The sequence below is a fragment of the Sitophilus oryzae genome, unplaced genomic scaffold (assembly GCF_002938485.1).
Source record: "Sitophilus oryzae breed Bouriz unplaced genomic scaffold, Soryzae_2.0 scaffold_471_pilon_pilon, whole genome shotgun sequence".
Lineage (NCBI taxonomy): Eukaryota > Metazoa > Arthropoda > Insecta > Coleoptera > Curculionidae > Sitophilus > Sitophilus oryzae.
In genome coordinates, this window is record NW_022147053.1 from 782416 (window position 1) to 799512 (window position 17097).

General features: G+C 33.6%; 1 protein-coding gene across 1 annotated transcript in view; it reads right to left on the reverse strand.

Annotated features, from left to right (window-relative positions):
- LOC115886208 (dynein heavy chain 7, axonemal) overlaps positions 1-17097 on the reverse strand; it is a 78150-nt gene that overhangs the window by 24136 nt on the left and 36917 nt on the right. Inside the window, exons 24-36 of the mRNA XM_030905295.1 lie at positions 15858-16029; positions 15611-15793; positions 13967-14320; positions 12491-12688; positions 12124-12247; positions 11894-12069; positions 11682-11833; positions 10072-10219; positions 8947-9159; positions 8679-8851; positions 2493-2802; positions 1534-1779; positions 467-696 (exon numbers count right to left, since the gene is read on the reverse strand). Coding sequence (XP_030761155.1) covers positions 467-696; positions 1534-1779; positions 2493-2802; positions 8679-8851; positions 8947-9159; positions 10072-10219; positions 11682-11833; positions 11894-12069; positions 12124-12247; positions 12491-12688; positions 13967-14320; positions 15611-15793; positions 15858-16029 — 2679 coding nt within the window. The remainder of the gene's footprint in view (positions 1-466; positions 697-1533; positions 1780-2492; positions 2803-8678; positions 8852-8946; positions 9160-10071; positions 10220-11681; positions 11834-11893; positions 12070-12123; positions 12248-12490; positions 12689-13966; positions 14321-15610; positions 15794-15857; positions 16030-17097) is intronic.

Below are 17097 nucleotides of genomic sequence, written 5' to 3' on the forward strand. Positions count from 1 at the left end.
GGTTCTTTACCTATATGGTAGGAAATTTTCTTCTCTTCGATTTTTTACTCGTGACTTTTTTTTCTAAAATTCGTAGTTTTAGAGTTATTGAAGAAAAAGTAAAAAAGGGCCACTTTTACCCCTTGTAGGGACGGTCTTGGGGTGACGGGCTCAACGGTTCATCGCTGGGGTATCAGGATGTTTAAAGATCTACAAAATGAAGCTCCATGCAAAATTGCAACTTGTCTCTAATTTGTTGAAGGTCGCCCATGTAAAACGTTGTATCGGCCCTGAGTTATAAGCTAAATATTTGGCTTTCTCTATGGATACAACTGACTACCACATGCTATTGCTAGGAAATTCTTTTAATCGTAAACTAAAAAGTATAAAGTATAGACATAACGTCGAACGATACTGAACATACTTTATATTTGTGAACTTACTAATATTTGAGACATTGCATAAGATCTCACTTGGTGGTACTCACTTTCGTGTATTTGTTAGGAAGGTCTTAAAAGTGTTGATCATTTCCAGATAGGACGTAGGCGTCACATAGTTGTACCTCTTCAACCTAAGGAAGAACTCTCCGGAGAGTTCCTGCGTTGACACGTGGAAGATTTGACACATGTCAATGCAAACCACGCGCTCGTGATCTGTCAACTCGATTTCTCCCAAGAATTTTTTCGATACGGCCAGCAAAGCGTCTTCTGGCCATGACTAAAACGAGAAATATAGTAGAATCAATAAAAGCTGGCGTCCACGTCATCAAAATATTTGACAACTGCGCGTCGCTATGTTGCCACGGCTACTTTTTTTACATTGAATTCCGAAAAGTGTCAACATTCTACAATATTACTTTGTCTGTGATTATTAGACAAAATAAATTGACATAGAAACGCGTTATGATTTTTAGGACTTAGGAAAAAATTAAATTATATTTTCATGTTTCTCTCCAGTAAGTATGATTTCAGAGCTTTGCGAAAAGCGGGAAAGAATGAAAGCGACTTGATATTCAAAGGCAGATGATTGTACTTTTTTTGGCATTGTACAGTATTGAGCCTTCAACTAGTTCTGAGCTCGGGGTTGGCAGATAAAGATCGTGCTCCGCCCTAAGTGGATCGTTGTGAGATGGCCTTTCGGGAATAGCAGATATGTGCTTGCGGATTAAGCAAACGGATTCAAAAATGAATAAAGAAGGAAGAGTCAGTATTTTGAAATTTTTAAAGAAATTCTGGCAGTGAGTTCTACTGTTCAGTCCCAATAAATATCGAACTGCTCTCTTTTGAAGTTTGAAAATACGATCAAATTTTGTTGCGTTCAAGTACCCCAGAATGGAAGGGTATAACGAAGATGTGACTCAAAAAGGGCATAATAGGCTATTCTAGAGGTTGATAAGTTAAGTTCCTTAGAAACTTATCTTAGCGCAAAACAGGCAGCGCTTAGTTCCTTTGATAAAGTTTCTGTGTATGTGCAAATCACATTTTAAGGAGTTGTCTACAACAAGTCCTAAATATATATTGTTAGATTTCTTTTTGCTATTAGACCGATACACACCTGGAACCAATCTATGGTGCAACAATTGACCAACGCCGGGAACTTTCTGATCCTGTTTCTGAAGCTGTCTCCTATGGGACTCATCGTCAAGACCACGTGGAGTTGTTCACGAATAATTTGCACGAAAAAGTTGAACAAAGCAGCTGGACTGCCATCGGTTTGCATGGATTTGTCTCTTTGTCTGTCCAATTGACGCATCTTTTCGCATATTTCGATTTTTTCCTCGGCAGTGAACAAATTCGGAACCTAAAACAAAAAAAAATATATTTGTATATGTACAGGGTGGGTCAAATTCGACGCTTTTAAAGGGAAACACCCTTTTTTATAGGAGATAGACGAAAACTAATATTGGTGTCTCAATTTCTCACTTTTTATCAAAAATATGATTGGGACACCCTGTTTATTTTTAATTAACTCAAAAAAACTTAAAATTACCTTTCCAAAAATATAGCCCACTTGATATTTTGTTATAATCCCTTTCGAAATACAGAATCTTTAAAAGCCATTTTTAACTAGTAGGCTTTGGACCCCTTATTGATGATATACCCCTAATGAAACTCAAAAACATATTTTTTCAGCAAGACGAGGCACCGCCTCGGAACGCTGAAGTTATCAGCAAATTTTTGCAGCCAATTTCAAGAATAGTCGAATAGCTAAGCAAGATCCCAGCCGTTGGCCGTCGAGGCCGCCGGACTTAGTGCCTATGGATCTAATCCTATGGATATATTTGCGGAAGAATAAAGGTTATATTTTCAAATTGCCCGTATAATCTAGACAAGAATTAGAAATACTTAGCAGTTATGAGAGGGTATCTTTCACCCCTTTCTCACTTTTAAAAATATACAGGGTGTGCCATATAAAAAATTACGCCCTGTACAAGGTGAGTCTTAAGTAAGTGCAAATAATTTTAGTAGTATACTATGTTTTTTACTCAGGTAAGATTTAATTAACTACCATACCTCTCCAGAGTTCATCAGATTGCTCACATCCTCCAAGAAAGCTTCTTCCTTGATCTGAGTGTCAGAGAACAAAAACACGCCGTGCTGATCCGAAGCGCTGCCTTTTCTTAAGATCACTTTGACGTCTTCGCGCCATTCGTTCACTCCGTACAATCGCGTGATCTCCACTTGAAACAGCTCATATTCAGAAATATGAGCTGCTAAACGTGTCAAGGATTGGCGACCTGAACCCCCTACTCCCACACATAAACCATGACTTCTGGGCTGTTTCAGGATTCGACAGATTTTGGATAGATGTTCGATAGCAAATCTAAAGAAGAGAAATATAAAATTTGAAGATAAAAAAATTGTGTGTGAAACTTCTTACTAACAGCTATTAAATTGAAGGATTTGAAGGATATATAATTATTTATGAATGCTTTTTATAAACTTCAAAAAAAATAGAGTTAATATAAAACCGTATACTATTCTAGGCAAGGGCGCATATACGGGAGGGGTAATGGGGGTAATTACCCCTCCCAGAAAGAAATTAATTAATAAGATAAAATTTGGTATAAAATAAAATTGTTACAAAAAAGTTAATAATACAAATTAAAACAGAATATCCAAACCAATCCAAGTAGATTTTTTTCCACAGTTACAGTAACTTCTAGCAAAAAATTAATTCAAATTTAGTACTTTTTTGAATATTCAAACTACCCCTCCCAAACTCAATCTCTAGACGCGCCACTGATTCTAGGTTTATAATTTTATAATGTATTTTTAATTTTTATAAAAACAATTCTCTACATCTATATCTTTAACTACAACTAAAGCGTAGTTTACACGGGCAGAGCACTTCTACCCAACTTGCATAATGTAAACAGTATCTGAAAGCACTCTCCCAGCAAGTCACAAAACTGGCGGGGAAGTGGTTGCGACAAAAGAGGCTTGCAAGTGTAAACAGGTTGGGAGAGTGCTCTGGCAAGTTAAAATTTATTTCCATCTTGTTGAAAGTTTTTAGTGCAAGTGATTGTAGCATTTTATTTAAAATTCACACAATTTAAATAAATGTACAGAATTATTTTATTTAAACAATTCAAGTTTGAGTCCTCGCACCGAGATGGCATTCTAAGTATTGCTATTATCTTTTATTTTTTTACAAGTATATTTCTGGCTAGTTATTTCAGTCCGGTCGAAGTTGTTCGTCACTTTATTTCTGACGGTATAGGTATATACCTCGTGCCTACCTTTATCGCTATATTGGTGGTTGAAGCTGAACCCGATAGAATTATCGGCGTTTTTTTTTGGCATTTTTGAAATTTGTGTGGGAAAACCCTCTGAGCGGAGGTAAGACTTTTATTTTTTTTACATAACGTTTCCTAATACCCTTTTTCTATTTGTACAGGGTTTTATTTTATGGTACGCATTTCTGGTACCATTTTGTTTATTGTATCTGACATTTGGGCCACGTTTGTCCCTACAATATACACGTTGAATAACGGAAGAATCTCCTGAATATACAGCATTTTCCGATCCTGTCTGTGTGGAGACGTTATAATAACGATCCAGTTCCAGCAGTTCACCACAACCAGCTTGTGACCAGAACGGATATAAAAGGCCAGATCATTTCTTATTATATAATTTAAGTTCACTTTAATGCTTTAAGCCCTTCAGGCATATTAGATATTTTATTACTTTAGAGTCACTTGAAATATTTTATTCATGTTATGCATATTTCTGATATCTACATAGTACGGTTTTTTTTAATATAAAGAGTCCTTATATTTTGGTACCAAGATCGCCAGACTTTTTGCGGAATAATTAATAAAATATTAATATTCAGAAGCGTGCAGATTTAACTACCATCTTGAGTGATCTATTTTAATACATACTATTTACCACAAATATTTTCAAACATCAAATTATTCATAGTCTTATTTTATTCTAATTAACATTTAATTATTAATTATACTTAGTTGTTAGTTTATCTCAGCGTTTCATTTGTGTAATTCCTAAAATAAGTAATACCTATATTCTGAGTTGATTTCTCAGTTCTCAACTTAGAAGTTTTTGAAAGTAAATGGAAAACTGAGTGGCGCCCAGTATATTATAAAGACGTAATTAGCACAATTAATTTTCACTAGCTTACGACCCATTGCTCACCGGCGAACAGCTCCGTCGCATAGTATTAGTTGTTTTAATATTTTTTCTAAAAGAAAATTCTTATAAAAAAACATTCCATCATTTTTTTATAACTTCTAATGCTACTTCTAATACTTCTTTCGAAGGCGTGTTAATTAACGATATTAAAATGGACTATGTGGTCGAAAGAAGATACCATTACTTTGATTAATTTATTTGAAGGATTTCCGGAATTGTGGCAAAAAAAATTGAAAATTTACAGAGATAGAGCAAAGAGCAATCAAAAAAGCAAAAAGCAATCAAATTTATAGCTGACAAATTCAACACAACTGAGGCTGAGATACAAGAGGCGGAAGCTACATAATATTCGTACCCAAGCAAACCAGGAGTGGAACAAAATTATAAAAAGAAAAAGTAAAATCGACTTCTGACATTCGCAGAAAATTGTTTAAATGCTTTGGGTCTTCATTTCTTTCTTTTTTTAATAACATCGCGTAAGCTTCAAGACTAGGCCTTCTGGCAATCCATTCTTTAACCCATATTCTTTTTCTAGATTTTCTTGACTGTTTGCGTAAAATTGCAACAAGAAGAGCAGTGGCTGCAGCTCTCTTTTTACGGCGACATTTTTCTACTAAACAATATACTTGTGCAATATACACCATACCGTGTATACGTGCATGCAATTTCTTGCTCAAAGCATATGCTGCTACAAACCGACAATTTGTTTTGTGTGGTCTGTTTAAATGTTTTGTTCATTATTCATGTTGAGGATTTATTTTTAAATTAATGTTAATCGTTAGGCAACCAGTAAACTAGAATATGTATTTCTTTTGCATATTCAAAATTGCCACTCTAAATTTTACATAACCAAATTGTCACTCTAAATCGCTGTCTTTTTTAGACAGATGTTACTTGTCTTGTCATTATTCAATTCTTTATTCGAATTCCAGAGAGAAACTAATAACTAAAGTGAGAGGGCTTGTGGAATAGGGCATTTCGTAGACAAGTTTATTTTGTCACCGCGCTTCCCAGACGCGCATAGCGTTTAGGCGGTCAAAAAAGGAAGTTTTCACCATTGCAAGTTAAACATTTGACAGTATTAATTAGATTGTCAGTAGCTTTTTCTATTTCTTAGCTCTAGAAGGAGATAACAAAAATCTGTGGATAATCGGAGTAATAAATTTTTGTTGACTGAATGTGCCTGTTCTTTTAGCTTGTCAGAAGAAAAGATTATTGTCATTAGTGATTATTTCAGGTTCCACGATTATACGGCATTTTTGTAATTTTTGTTTTGTGGTTGAGATCCAGACAAAACGTTTCCTTTAAAGGTTTTTTAAGGTAATTATTTTAACATACCTATATAATAGTAATAGTGAGTGCACATAATAATCGTACATTACTAATTTACATAAGCATAACTTATGAGATAAATCCGATTGTAAAAGTAAAACATCACATTCTTTTTTGATACCTATGGAACGATTAGGTATTATTACCAGTACCAGTAATACAAATTATTTTCTTCAACTGATAGGTTCTTGTTATAGAATGAATACTATCAAAAACATTGAATACCTACGGGATACCTACTGATACTCTGTGCGAGCTCCTAACCGTGCTTCCCTGTTCACTCCCAACCAAGTTAGATAAAAAGATATTGAAGATTGCAGCCTTGAATTGGAGTATGGCAAGGAGTATGGAGTTAAATAAATTATTATGTTCCTACACAGTATTTTATTTATAGGTTTTAATGCTTTAAAGTTTAATAATAAATTTTCGTTGTCAGCAAAAAAATGTAAAAAAACTACGAAGATTTCTTGTTATAAACTGGAAAGATTAAGATTCGATTCAAATATACAAATTTTAAATTTTTGGCGCCAATATATAGGTATGAATGCAACCTACTATATCGATAATGCGCTCATAGTTCGGGTTAGACGCCAAAGGCCGCGCCACTAACACAGTCTTCAAAAATTAACGATGGTCGGTCTCTCTCACTTTAGTTATTAGTGTTCTCTCTGTCGAATTCTTAGAATGTTCTTAACAAAAGTTACATCTTAAAGTAAAAATTTAATCAATCACAATTGTTTATCTCCATCATTTACCGGATTAATAATACAGACATTACAGCTCAATTACAGTACGTTTATCCATTCTGTAGCTACGGGGTATCCGTGAGAGGGGAAACGATGTTCTCTCGATGTTTTTCGTAAAAAAGAATGCGTCGTCTAGCATCCCATCAATAAAAATTCGACAAATTTGCAAGTAGCCAATAAAATGAGTGGGCGGAGCGATTTGCGGTGACGTACTCGTCAAGTCGACGAATAAAATATATTGCTGTTTATTTAAATGTTTTTTGTCCGCATTCCTTTCATAGACACAGATCCAGCAGATGTACTGTACAAATAATTCATTATTTATAGTGATTTACAGTAATTTTATTAAATTATACGAATAACTCAAAATTCTAAATGTGAGCTGGCAGATGAGCTAGATGCTTTACCCAGGGGGGTGACAGTGAAATAGGAAAATTGGAAACAGTCATTAGTGTCATTCCTGTCATTCTCCTCACGACAAGTATGGCCGCCTAGACAAGGACAGCATTGTTTTTGTCTAACTATTGTCTAACTTCACAGTTTATAATTGACAGATTTCAGTTTCAGAGACAACTTCAGATTTGTTCTAGAACAAATTCGAAAATATTCGTCGCCATTTTAATTCTAATTATTAAAATAAGTTCAATTTAATATTTCGGCTGAAATTTATAATTATAAAGGTAATAAAGTATATAAAATATATATTACATGAAGAATCCTGGAGAAAATGACGTTTCTGCAGTAATAGGTATGTCCCATGTATATGAAAAATTGGTAGTAAATAAACACTGTTTTTACATTTTTTAGATGCAAGAAAATGGTGTTATAATCTTTTTGATCGGCGATTTTTTTGAAAATGGAAACAATTTACAGCAAGGTAAGATCATTTTTAACTATAGCCAACATTAGTTATCTCCAGTATGTGCGATTTATTGTCACTAATGCAATAAATCGGACTGATAATCTGATTATGTTATCCGACTAAAAGTCTCTTTTTGCTTCTTTTTGATTTATAAGCCAGGTCTCTTTGGGAATAAAGGACGCTTTTTTAAACAGTATTTTTATATTTTATCCTGATATATCAATATTAAATAAATTTAATATTGATATTTTTACATTGTTAATTTTAGTATAAAAAAAATTGTTTTTCTGTTTTCAGGTTTTGGTATACCCAGGTTTTTGTATAAGGCTCCCGTTTTCATGTCCCTGTGTCCGTTTTCTGTCCTTGAAGTCTGCGAATACGTGTGTTTATTTACAAATAACTGTAAGTCATGCTTATACCTTAACTAATTTACGTAAAAAGTACATATAATTAACTAACTGGTATTGAAACAATACAATCCTCTATATTTTTATATTTATTTAGTCACGTTGTTCCATATTTCAAATAAATATATGTGAATAAATTATTTTTTGGTTTTATTTATGAAAAGAAAAAATACAAAATACATTTGAACTGAAAGAGGGCCCGCCATTGAATAACCGGAAACGGAAATGAAAATTAAGCCATCATGTCCTGATCATGTCAACCTGTCAATTGGAAAATTAGTTCTCCAGACGACAACGAAGGCTTTCGGTGGCGTATCGTGTTTCCACGATTTAACACAGAGTTGACACTTCTTTCTAGTTAATTATTTTATGGCTTTACCTAGACCTTTATTCAGAAGCTACAAACCTATCGATGAAAATCTGCATGAAATCAAGGTTGGTACACTATCAAGTTTATTACAGTGATGTTCTTAGCCGCGTATGGCACACAGATTGTTACCCAGTGTTGCCACAAGCTTATTTTTCATTGGGGTAGATTATCACGAGATAGCGAGGTTAAATTGTTTTACAAAGCGGTAGATCTACACCGAATGGGGTAGCTGTGGCAACAAAACTATCACTTCAAAAACGTTGATAAAAAAGTAACAGTATCATCCGAGTATCGTTGCATGGCATCGACTTATAATTTAAAATTTACCTGAACAGCACAAGATTCATCGGTTTCTTCGTCATATTATTGAACTCGTTCAAATAGCCTTCTGCAACTGATTTGAGATACTCTAAATCTTGAACCTCGATGTAATGTCTTTGGTCTGCCTTGGGATTTGCGAAGTCGCAGTATATCAATTTCCTCAGTTCCATTTCACCAATCTAAATCATTTTATCAACTGAATATGTTTTAATTTTGACGAAAAGATAAAATATGAACTTTAGTAAACCTTCATTTCGGACTAAAATCAACTTACAACAAATTTTCCTTTTTGTGCTAGCCTGCTAAACATGCCGTTCATATTTTCTTCCAACTTATCCTGACAAACAGATCTTAGGGCTTCTACTATCCATGTCCGATCGTTGTCATCCACCAATCTGTCGTAGTAGACTCTGAGAACCTCGTGAACCCAAAGTCGTTTGATAGCCATTAAGTCTTCCATGGCTTCAGGAACAGACAGTAAAACACCCTAAAAAGATATAAAAAGATATTTTAAGCTGGAAGGATATTGATACAATAATCTTAGAGCAAAATAAAACACCATTTCACATGATAGCATCATTAGCAGATGATTGAAACTCTATTATTATTCACTACTAGTTGAAGCCTGGCGCATCCGCCACGACATCAGGAAAAAAAATACTTTTTTTTAATTAAATGAAAAACAAAAAATCCGGCGACGACAGTTTTTAGAAAGCTAATTAGCAATCTTTTAGTAAAAAAAGCAACTTTCTAGAGCAAGTCGTTACATCAGTAGAGACGACACAGATAAACCTTAGCATTTTACATATGTAGATTTGAGCTCTTATACAGAGTGGTCCGAATTGTATTGGGAAACTTAGGAAGCATATTCTACCGATCAAAGTAAGTAAAAAAGTTCTTATAGTAAACGCCACGAATGTTTGGGAGTGATTCATCGGTCGCTACCATGTGAACTAATCTGTTCAACGTCACATAAAACTTAATTCCAGTGCCGCGGCGTTTCAAGTCATATAATAATCAATATATAATCTGTTGTAATTTGTTGTTTTAACTGTCAAAGTCTTGTCAAAACATATATTTGGTTATAAATATAAACTGGAATGCCCCATTGGTCGCACTGCAAGCACACCAATGGACTGACGCACAAAAACGAATCAATCAAAGAAACGCGATACAGTATCGTCTTTGTCAATCACGCTAACATTTTAGAATAAGTAGGAGGAGCGCAGGCAGATGATTAGACCGGGCCGTTAATACCTACGTCTGCGGTAAAAACTTACGTTTTTAATGTAAAAATGATAGCGCGCATGTCGATTCTAACTTCATCAAGCGATTAATCACTCCCAAACATTCGTGGCGTTTACTATATAAATTTAAGTCCTTTATAAATTAACCTTACTTGAATAACTCGGGAAAAATCTCTAAGATTGAATAGATAGTGGGACTTTGCTGGAGTTGGGAGTAAGTTCTTTCGTGCCAATTTATATATGTCCAACGTAGCTAACACTATTTGTTCAATGCATGGATCAAAATCTTTGGAAAATCCCCTAAAATGTAAAAGAAATTTTAAATTTCTAGGATTACTCCACTAACAAACAGAACTTTTAAAGCGTAAATGTATGATTTTTTTATGTAAAATCCACTAGTTTCAAAATACATGAATACCTTTGAATAATAAGATTAAGGAAGGAATATAATGCTATCCATGTACTCATGTATAGATATGAAATGTTGTGGATTTGTCAGTCTTTACTTAGTGTATTTATTGTTTAGAAGTAGTAAACAATAGACAAAGAAATAAAAAAGAGACTGGCAAATTAAATGGCAAAGAGACGGACAACGTTCCCGTAGCGCAACTCAGAACGCAAAATTTGGTTCTTGCTGCAGGAGCCAGTATCATCTATTTTTTATATGTTTTGGTACCCCCTTTCTCTGATAGATATGTTAAAAATACCCGGTAAAATACAAAATAAGTATGTTATATTTATCAACCTATTAATAAAAAAGTCGAAGTAGTAGTGTCAAAAATATTTCGGACCTCTCTTAACATAACAAATTAATACATTTCATATTTCTTAATTTTTTAGGTAGTTTATAGCTGGTTTATAGTAACCAGATAGAAACTTAATTAATATACCTATTTTACTTCTGTTTTAGGATTAAAATTGGACTTGAAAATGGTTCAGGTTCATGATTTTCGTAAAGTCTTCTTTGCTTGGATATTCCATTTGTTATTGCAATTAGGCAGTTATGACAAAAACTGATGGTTAAAAAATGTAGGTACTTATTTCAACTTATTTAATAATCTTAAAATACACTAATTTAAAAAAGTGCCTGAATGTCTGGGAAATTTAGATATATATATATATATGTAAAAATGCTTATTTTTTCCAAAATTACTGATAGTAATTGAAGGGTTGAATTGTCGCTGCAATAACCAGGCAGCTCCATTTTTTTTCGAAAATGAGATTTTTAATGCCCTTTAAAAAAATTGGCCGATCGTTTCCTGCAACACTCAGTTCTTCTGCATTTAAAATTGGTAGGTGGGTGGAATAAACATTGTTATTCTTTGATTTTATATTTTAAAAATTTTATTTATTTTTATGTATAAATAAATATGTTTATAAAACAATACAATTTTTGCTTCTTTTATATATTCCCTTATAATAGTAGCATTCTTTCGCTCTAAAAGAAACTGAAAACTTTCACAGCAATAAAGACGTACATCCTGCCATGGTCCTGCTAATTGGTTTCAAATTTGTTATTCTGAGTTGCGCTACGGGAACGCGGTCCCACTCTTTACCATGAGATTTATCAGTCTCTTTTTATTTCTTTGTCCATAGACACCACCCATACACTACCCATAGGTCGACCTAAGTTTTTTGATATGCTTGATATGCTCCTTCCTTCATATTTTTTATCAAAGATGAATACAAATTTTACAATAAAATTTTACTTAGAAAGAACAGATATTTTGTGTTTTGACTTTTGGCCAAATAAGTTCCATACCTTGTATCTAAATGCCACAGCATGATCTTACTGAATATGTTGATAAGAATGTGCTCCTGGAATTCGTCTATACACAAATGATTAAAGTGACGAATAAATCTTGCGGTTACAGTGTTGCCACCTCCTGCTGGTGGACACATTGCACACATAAACTGTAAAAAATGAGTACGTACTAGTAACTTTGTATACTAGTATATACAACTACTACTTACTTGTATATCTATCAATTTCATTGGGACTATATCTTTCAAGTCGTACCACATTTCGTGATCAAACCATTGCCTTAAAAGTTCTATTGGTGGCTGAGCACCAAACACTTCTTTAAGAGGCATATTTACATCATCAACAAAAATTACGCATTTTTTCGTAACAGGTGGGCCGTATACTCCTGAGAAAATATTGTTGTTTTAGTCTTAAAATTGTAGTGTAACTATGAGGTTACCTTTTCTTCTTTTATCTAATTTAGACATGACAATACTCTGCGTTTGATTTGCCGTTGTTTGTGCAGAGAAATTAATAAACAACGGGATGTAAGTTTTGGTGTCGTTCTTCTTAAGCAAAAAATCCTACATAAAGAAATGTTAATCAGAATTTTACAAATTATGCACAGCAATTCCAAAAAAAAAATAAAAAAACTTGATATATGTCAAAATTATTCTCTATTATTTAATAATAATTACTTAGAAGGTCAGAATTTCAATATACAGGATGTTTAATAAATAAGTAGAAGTATAATATTCGACCCCAGAAAAATATTTTTTTTTGATTTTGTTTAAAAAATAGTTTCGAAATTTTGTTGTAGCACTTACTGTTATATACACTGATTTTCCAGTACCCGTAGGACCAATGATCATCATAGGCTTCTGATGTTGAATCAACAGCTGCATGAGAGCAATGCTCCTGACGGTCTCCACAGTAGTCACGATGATTTGATTGACAGGAATGTCCCTTGGAATGGGTGGAGCGTTCATCAACTCATCAGACCACAACTTCCATTTTCCTTTACCCTAAAAACGTCATGGAAATAATAATCCTACCAAAAACATAAAAAATCTTCCTTTAAAATTTTACTTGCATCAAATTACAAAAAGTATACTATTTATTTAAAAAAAATATAATCAGGGACGGATTAACCAGGGGGGTCCACTATCTCCAGTACTGTTTAGTGTAGTATTAGAAAAAGTTATAAAAGATGCGGGAATCAACAGAGAGGGCCTTCTGTATAGAAAAAGACGCCAATGCTTAGCGTTTGCAGATGATTTAGTTATATGAGCAAGAGATCGGAAAGAGGTGATATCGCTGACCAAAAGACTAGAAGATCAAACCCAAAAAGTAGGCTTAACGAGAAGAAAACGAAATTTATGGAGTGGTCAGACAGGGAGTTTAAGAAAGAAAGATGTCTACAAATAGATTCTGAGAGAGGGAAACGATACCAGTTGAGGAAGTAGATACCTTCACATATCTGGGACAGTAATTCTAAGGAAACCAAATGTAACTCAAGAAATTATGGCAAGAATAATGGTAGGAAATAGATGTGTTAGGGCACTACAGAAAATTATTAAGAGTAAGAACATCTCTAGAAGTTTAAAAATCAGAATGTACCGAACTTGCATGTGAAACGTGGACGTTCAATGCAACGGAAAGTTCGAGGCTAGAAATTTGGGAAAGAAAAATACTGAGGAAGATTTTTGAAGGAACGAAGTTAGACAACATATGGACCAGAAGAACAAATGAAGAATTAAAGTAATTATATCGAGCACCGAGTATAACGGGAGTAGCAAGAGCACAAAGACTGAGATGGCTGGGACACATTGAAAGAATGGCTGAAGCAAGAATTCCTAATAATGAAACATGAAATAGATGGAAAGAGAAGGAGGGGTAGACCGAGAACCAGATGGAAAAAGGATGCTGAAGAGGACTTGAGAAGGATAAGAGTGGATGGGTGGAGAATAAAGGCGAAAGACAAAAACAAATGGAGAAAAATAACCAATCAAGCCATGACCCTTTTAGGCTTTTAGCACTATTATATGTACAATTTTTTTTCTATATGCCTCTAGTAAAAATCTATTATAGAAACCCCTGCAAAGCCAAAAGACCAAGACAACTTATTAACTACAAGACCAAGACCAAAGGAGACTTGATCTTGGTCTTTTATTATCGCTAGAATATTTGCTCATCACTATAAATCATGACTGAATGCCAACCACCTATAACGAAGACGGTACGGGGAAGACGAAGAGGTTAGCCAAACATTTTTAGAATAATAAAAAGAACGTTAAACTTACCTCTTTAAGGAATCTATAATCAAACACCGTCTCCCCAACAGGCAACGTGAATATGTAAGGCTTCTCTGGCTTGGCTATTTCAAATGGTATGCCCATAGCGTCGATTATCCTTTGGGGGAACTCCCTTTCCAGTAGTCCCCTAAAAATCATATTGAACTGTTCGCGACTGTTGTTGTCCAGCGTGCCTCCCATCGACCAGATGCAAGCGAAAAAGAATGAGCCTTCTATTTGGGCTCTGACGTCTAAGTCTGACACTTGTTCTCTGTATTTCTCGTCATAGAAATCGTCCATGAAACATTCGAACAGGTTTGTGGTGGCTCGCACGAGGTTGTGATCTGATGTTGTAGCGATTTCCTGTAATAATAAAAAACGCACAGCTAGCATTGTTTATTTAAATTTGAAACGTGCTATCTTCTATAACACTCTTATAGAATCCTATATGGGTATTTAGCCACTGAAATGCAAGAAAATCTACAAAATAAAATAGATATTTTTTGTAAACAAAATCACAGTATAAGTGTTAAAAAAGGTGTTATAAAAAGTTTATATGATAGGGAAAAAAATAATATGTTCAGACGACATTTCACTAAACAGAGATATAAACCACATAAAAAATACATTAATAAAAAACGACTATCCACCATATTTTATTAACAAAACATTAAATGAAATAAAAACCCAAATCATAGACACAATGATAACAATACACAATATGTACAACTTACAATTCCATACATACGAGGCGTTTCGGAAAAAAATAAGAAGGATAGGAAAACAATATAACATACGAACATCTTTCAAAATACATCCATTTTATCACATACTAAACCAATGAAACAGAACAACAAACAAAAATCATAATATACAAAATATCATGTGAACGCGATAAATTTTACATTGGTGGAACATCTAAACCCTTGTTCGAATTAAAGAACATAAAGATTATTTAAGAAAGGGAGATTTTCACAAATCTAAGATTTGTGAGCATTCATGGGGCACAGGGCACAGAGTAAATTTTAATAACGCTAAAATTATAATGAAAGAAGCGATAGCCTCTAAAATAAAAATAAAAGAGGCTTTTTTAATACAATCTAATAAAAATAAGTGTATTCCTCATGCATCTGTAGATGTTAGTAATGTATGGCAATCGCTTCTTTGATTTTAAAGAACATAACATAAATAAACATAACATACGTAAAAATTAAAAATAATCATACAGAAAGTTAGGGGCTTTTTGGTTTTACCTAAGGTTATCAGGTAGTAATTGTTAATTTTGAAGTTTAACTTGATATAATGTCATTTTAACAGAACGTCAACGGTTTTTGTAGACGTATCTGTTTTTTAAAAAAACTAAAGTGTTCTCGAATAGTTGAATTTAAATATTCTAAATAGTTTTTTTTCTTTATTCTTTGTATTTTTTTGCTTCCGACGACGGAAAGAGATAAACTTTCCGAAACGTTAAGCATTTTTTTGTTCGTTAGGCATATTTGTATATCTGTAAACCTTACTTCTGACAAGCAGTTTCCGTTTGGGTTAACGCAGCAGTGTTTACAAAAAATAACTATTTTATTTTGTAGATTTTCTTGCAGTGGCGAAATGCTCATATAGGATTTTTTGGAAAGAATAAATTATCATGTGGCTCACCCTGACTGCACCTTTTCTGATCAGCCACAACAGCGGTTTACAGAACCGCACAAACAAATTGAAAATCATGGTTTTGTAGAAATCGTTGTTTATAAAAGGCGGTAATGTGTTCAACCATGACGTCAACATAGGCTTCCAGCCAATAGACTTCGGTTCCATATAGATCATGCCACATCTAGATACCTGTCAGCAAAACAAAATGAGAAATTTGACCATTTTCTATATTCTAAATATTTTAAAAACATACCGTTGCTGGTGAGGCTACATCCAAATCCATGGGTTCAAAAATCAAGTTTGTCGAGTTAGATAATTGAATAATTTCGCCAGACATGAGACAGAGTTTCTTGTTATCATCCAGGACAGTGTTCATGTTCTCAATCCACACTGCATCTACTGGGCCATCAAATATCAGCCATTTCCTGTATAATAAAATATACCGTTAGTTTTTAAATAAAAAATAAACATGAGTATTCATGAAACAAAAAAAATTGTATGTGCACTAGGTGCGCATATTTGAAGTGCTGCTGCTCAAACCACCAGTTCAATTACTGAGGAAGAATGACAGATGACTATGACAAGAGAACACTAAACACTATTTTATTTATTTCCTGACATTGTCATTCGTTTTGACACTTTAGTTTTGTATTACCAGTTTTTGGTTTAAATAAATAATGTTGTGATAATTTTAGCTTGAAAAATGTTTACTATACTCTGTTTTTTTTCTCAGGTAAGATTTCGACAGACGATGACAGAAGAAAAGCAGATGACGTCCCATACCAATCTATTTATTTCACTAAAAAAAGTTTCTAATAATTTTTAAGTTAACTATGGATGGGTTTAAATATAAATCCGTCATACGTCGTCTCTTGTTGTTTTTAACCAGTTTTATTGGTTTATTTCAAAAATGACAGATCGTATTTCAATTTTATTGGTTTGACGGAACGATGAACAACAAACGGACGCCGATGCGTATGAACTCGCCTTTAGATTTTTGACGCTTGTCAAAGTCTTGGCAAATTATAGATTATAATTTTGTGTCAACTTTTTATTTTTTTTGGCGTTTTGGAAGATGATGCATTTTGATTCGTGTTATTACGTGTGTTTTGTGTCTTGAAGTCAAAGTTGAGGAAAAATCGAGTGAAAATTGTAGTAAAATAATTGTAGACCCAGAGCACAGTTTATGGTTAATACTCGCTGCCCAGGCAGAAAGTCTTATACACCAATAAAGTTACTATCAATAAAGTTCGTATACCATCTCGCCGTAGATAAGTGCATCTCGAATATGGTAGAAGGACCATACTAAACACATACTGAAAACTGGAGTAGCTGTAAAATATCAACATCGCACAATAGGTAAATAATGGATTTTAGTACTGCAGAAAAATAATGTCAAAAGGTACTGGTTTAAAAAAATTAAGATTAAAGTTATTTAATCAACCTTTAAGGTATAAAATATTTATGGTAAGTGTTATCATTAATAAAATAGT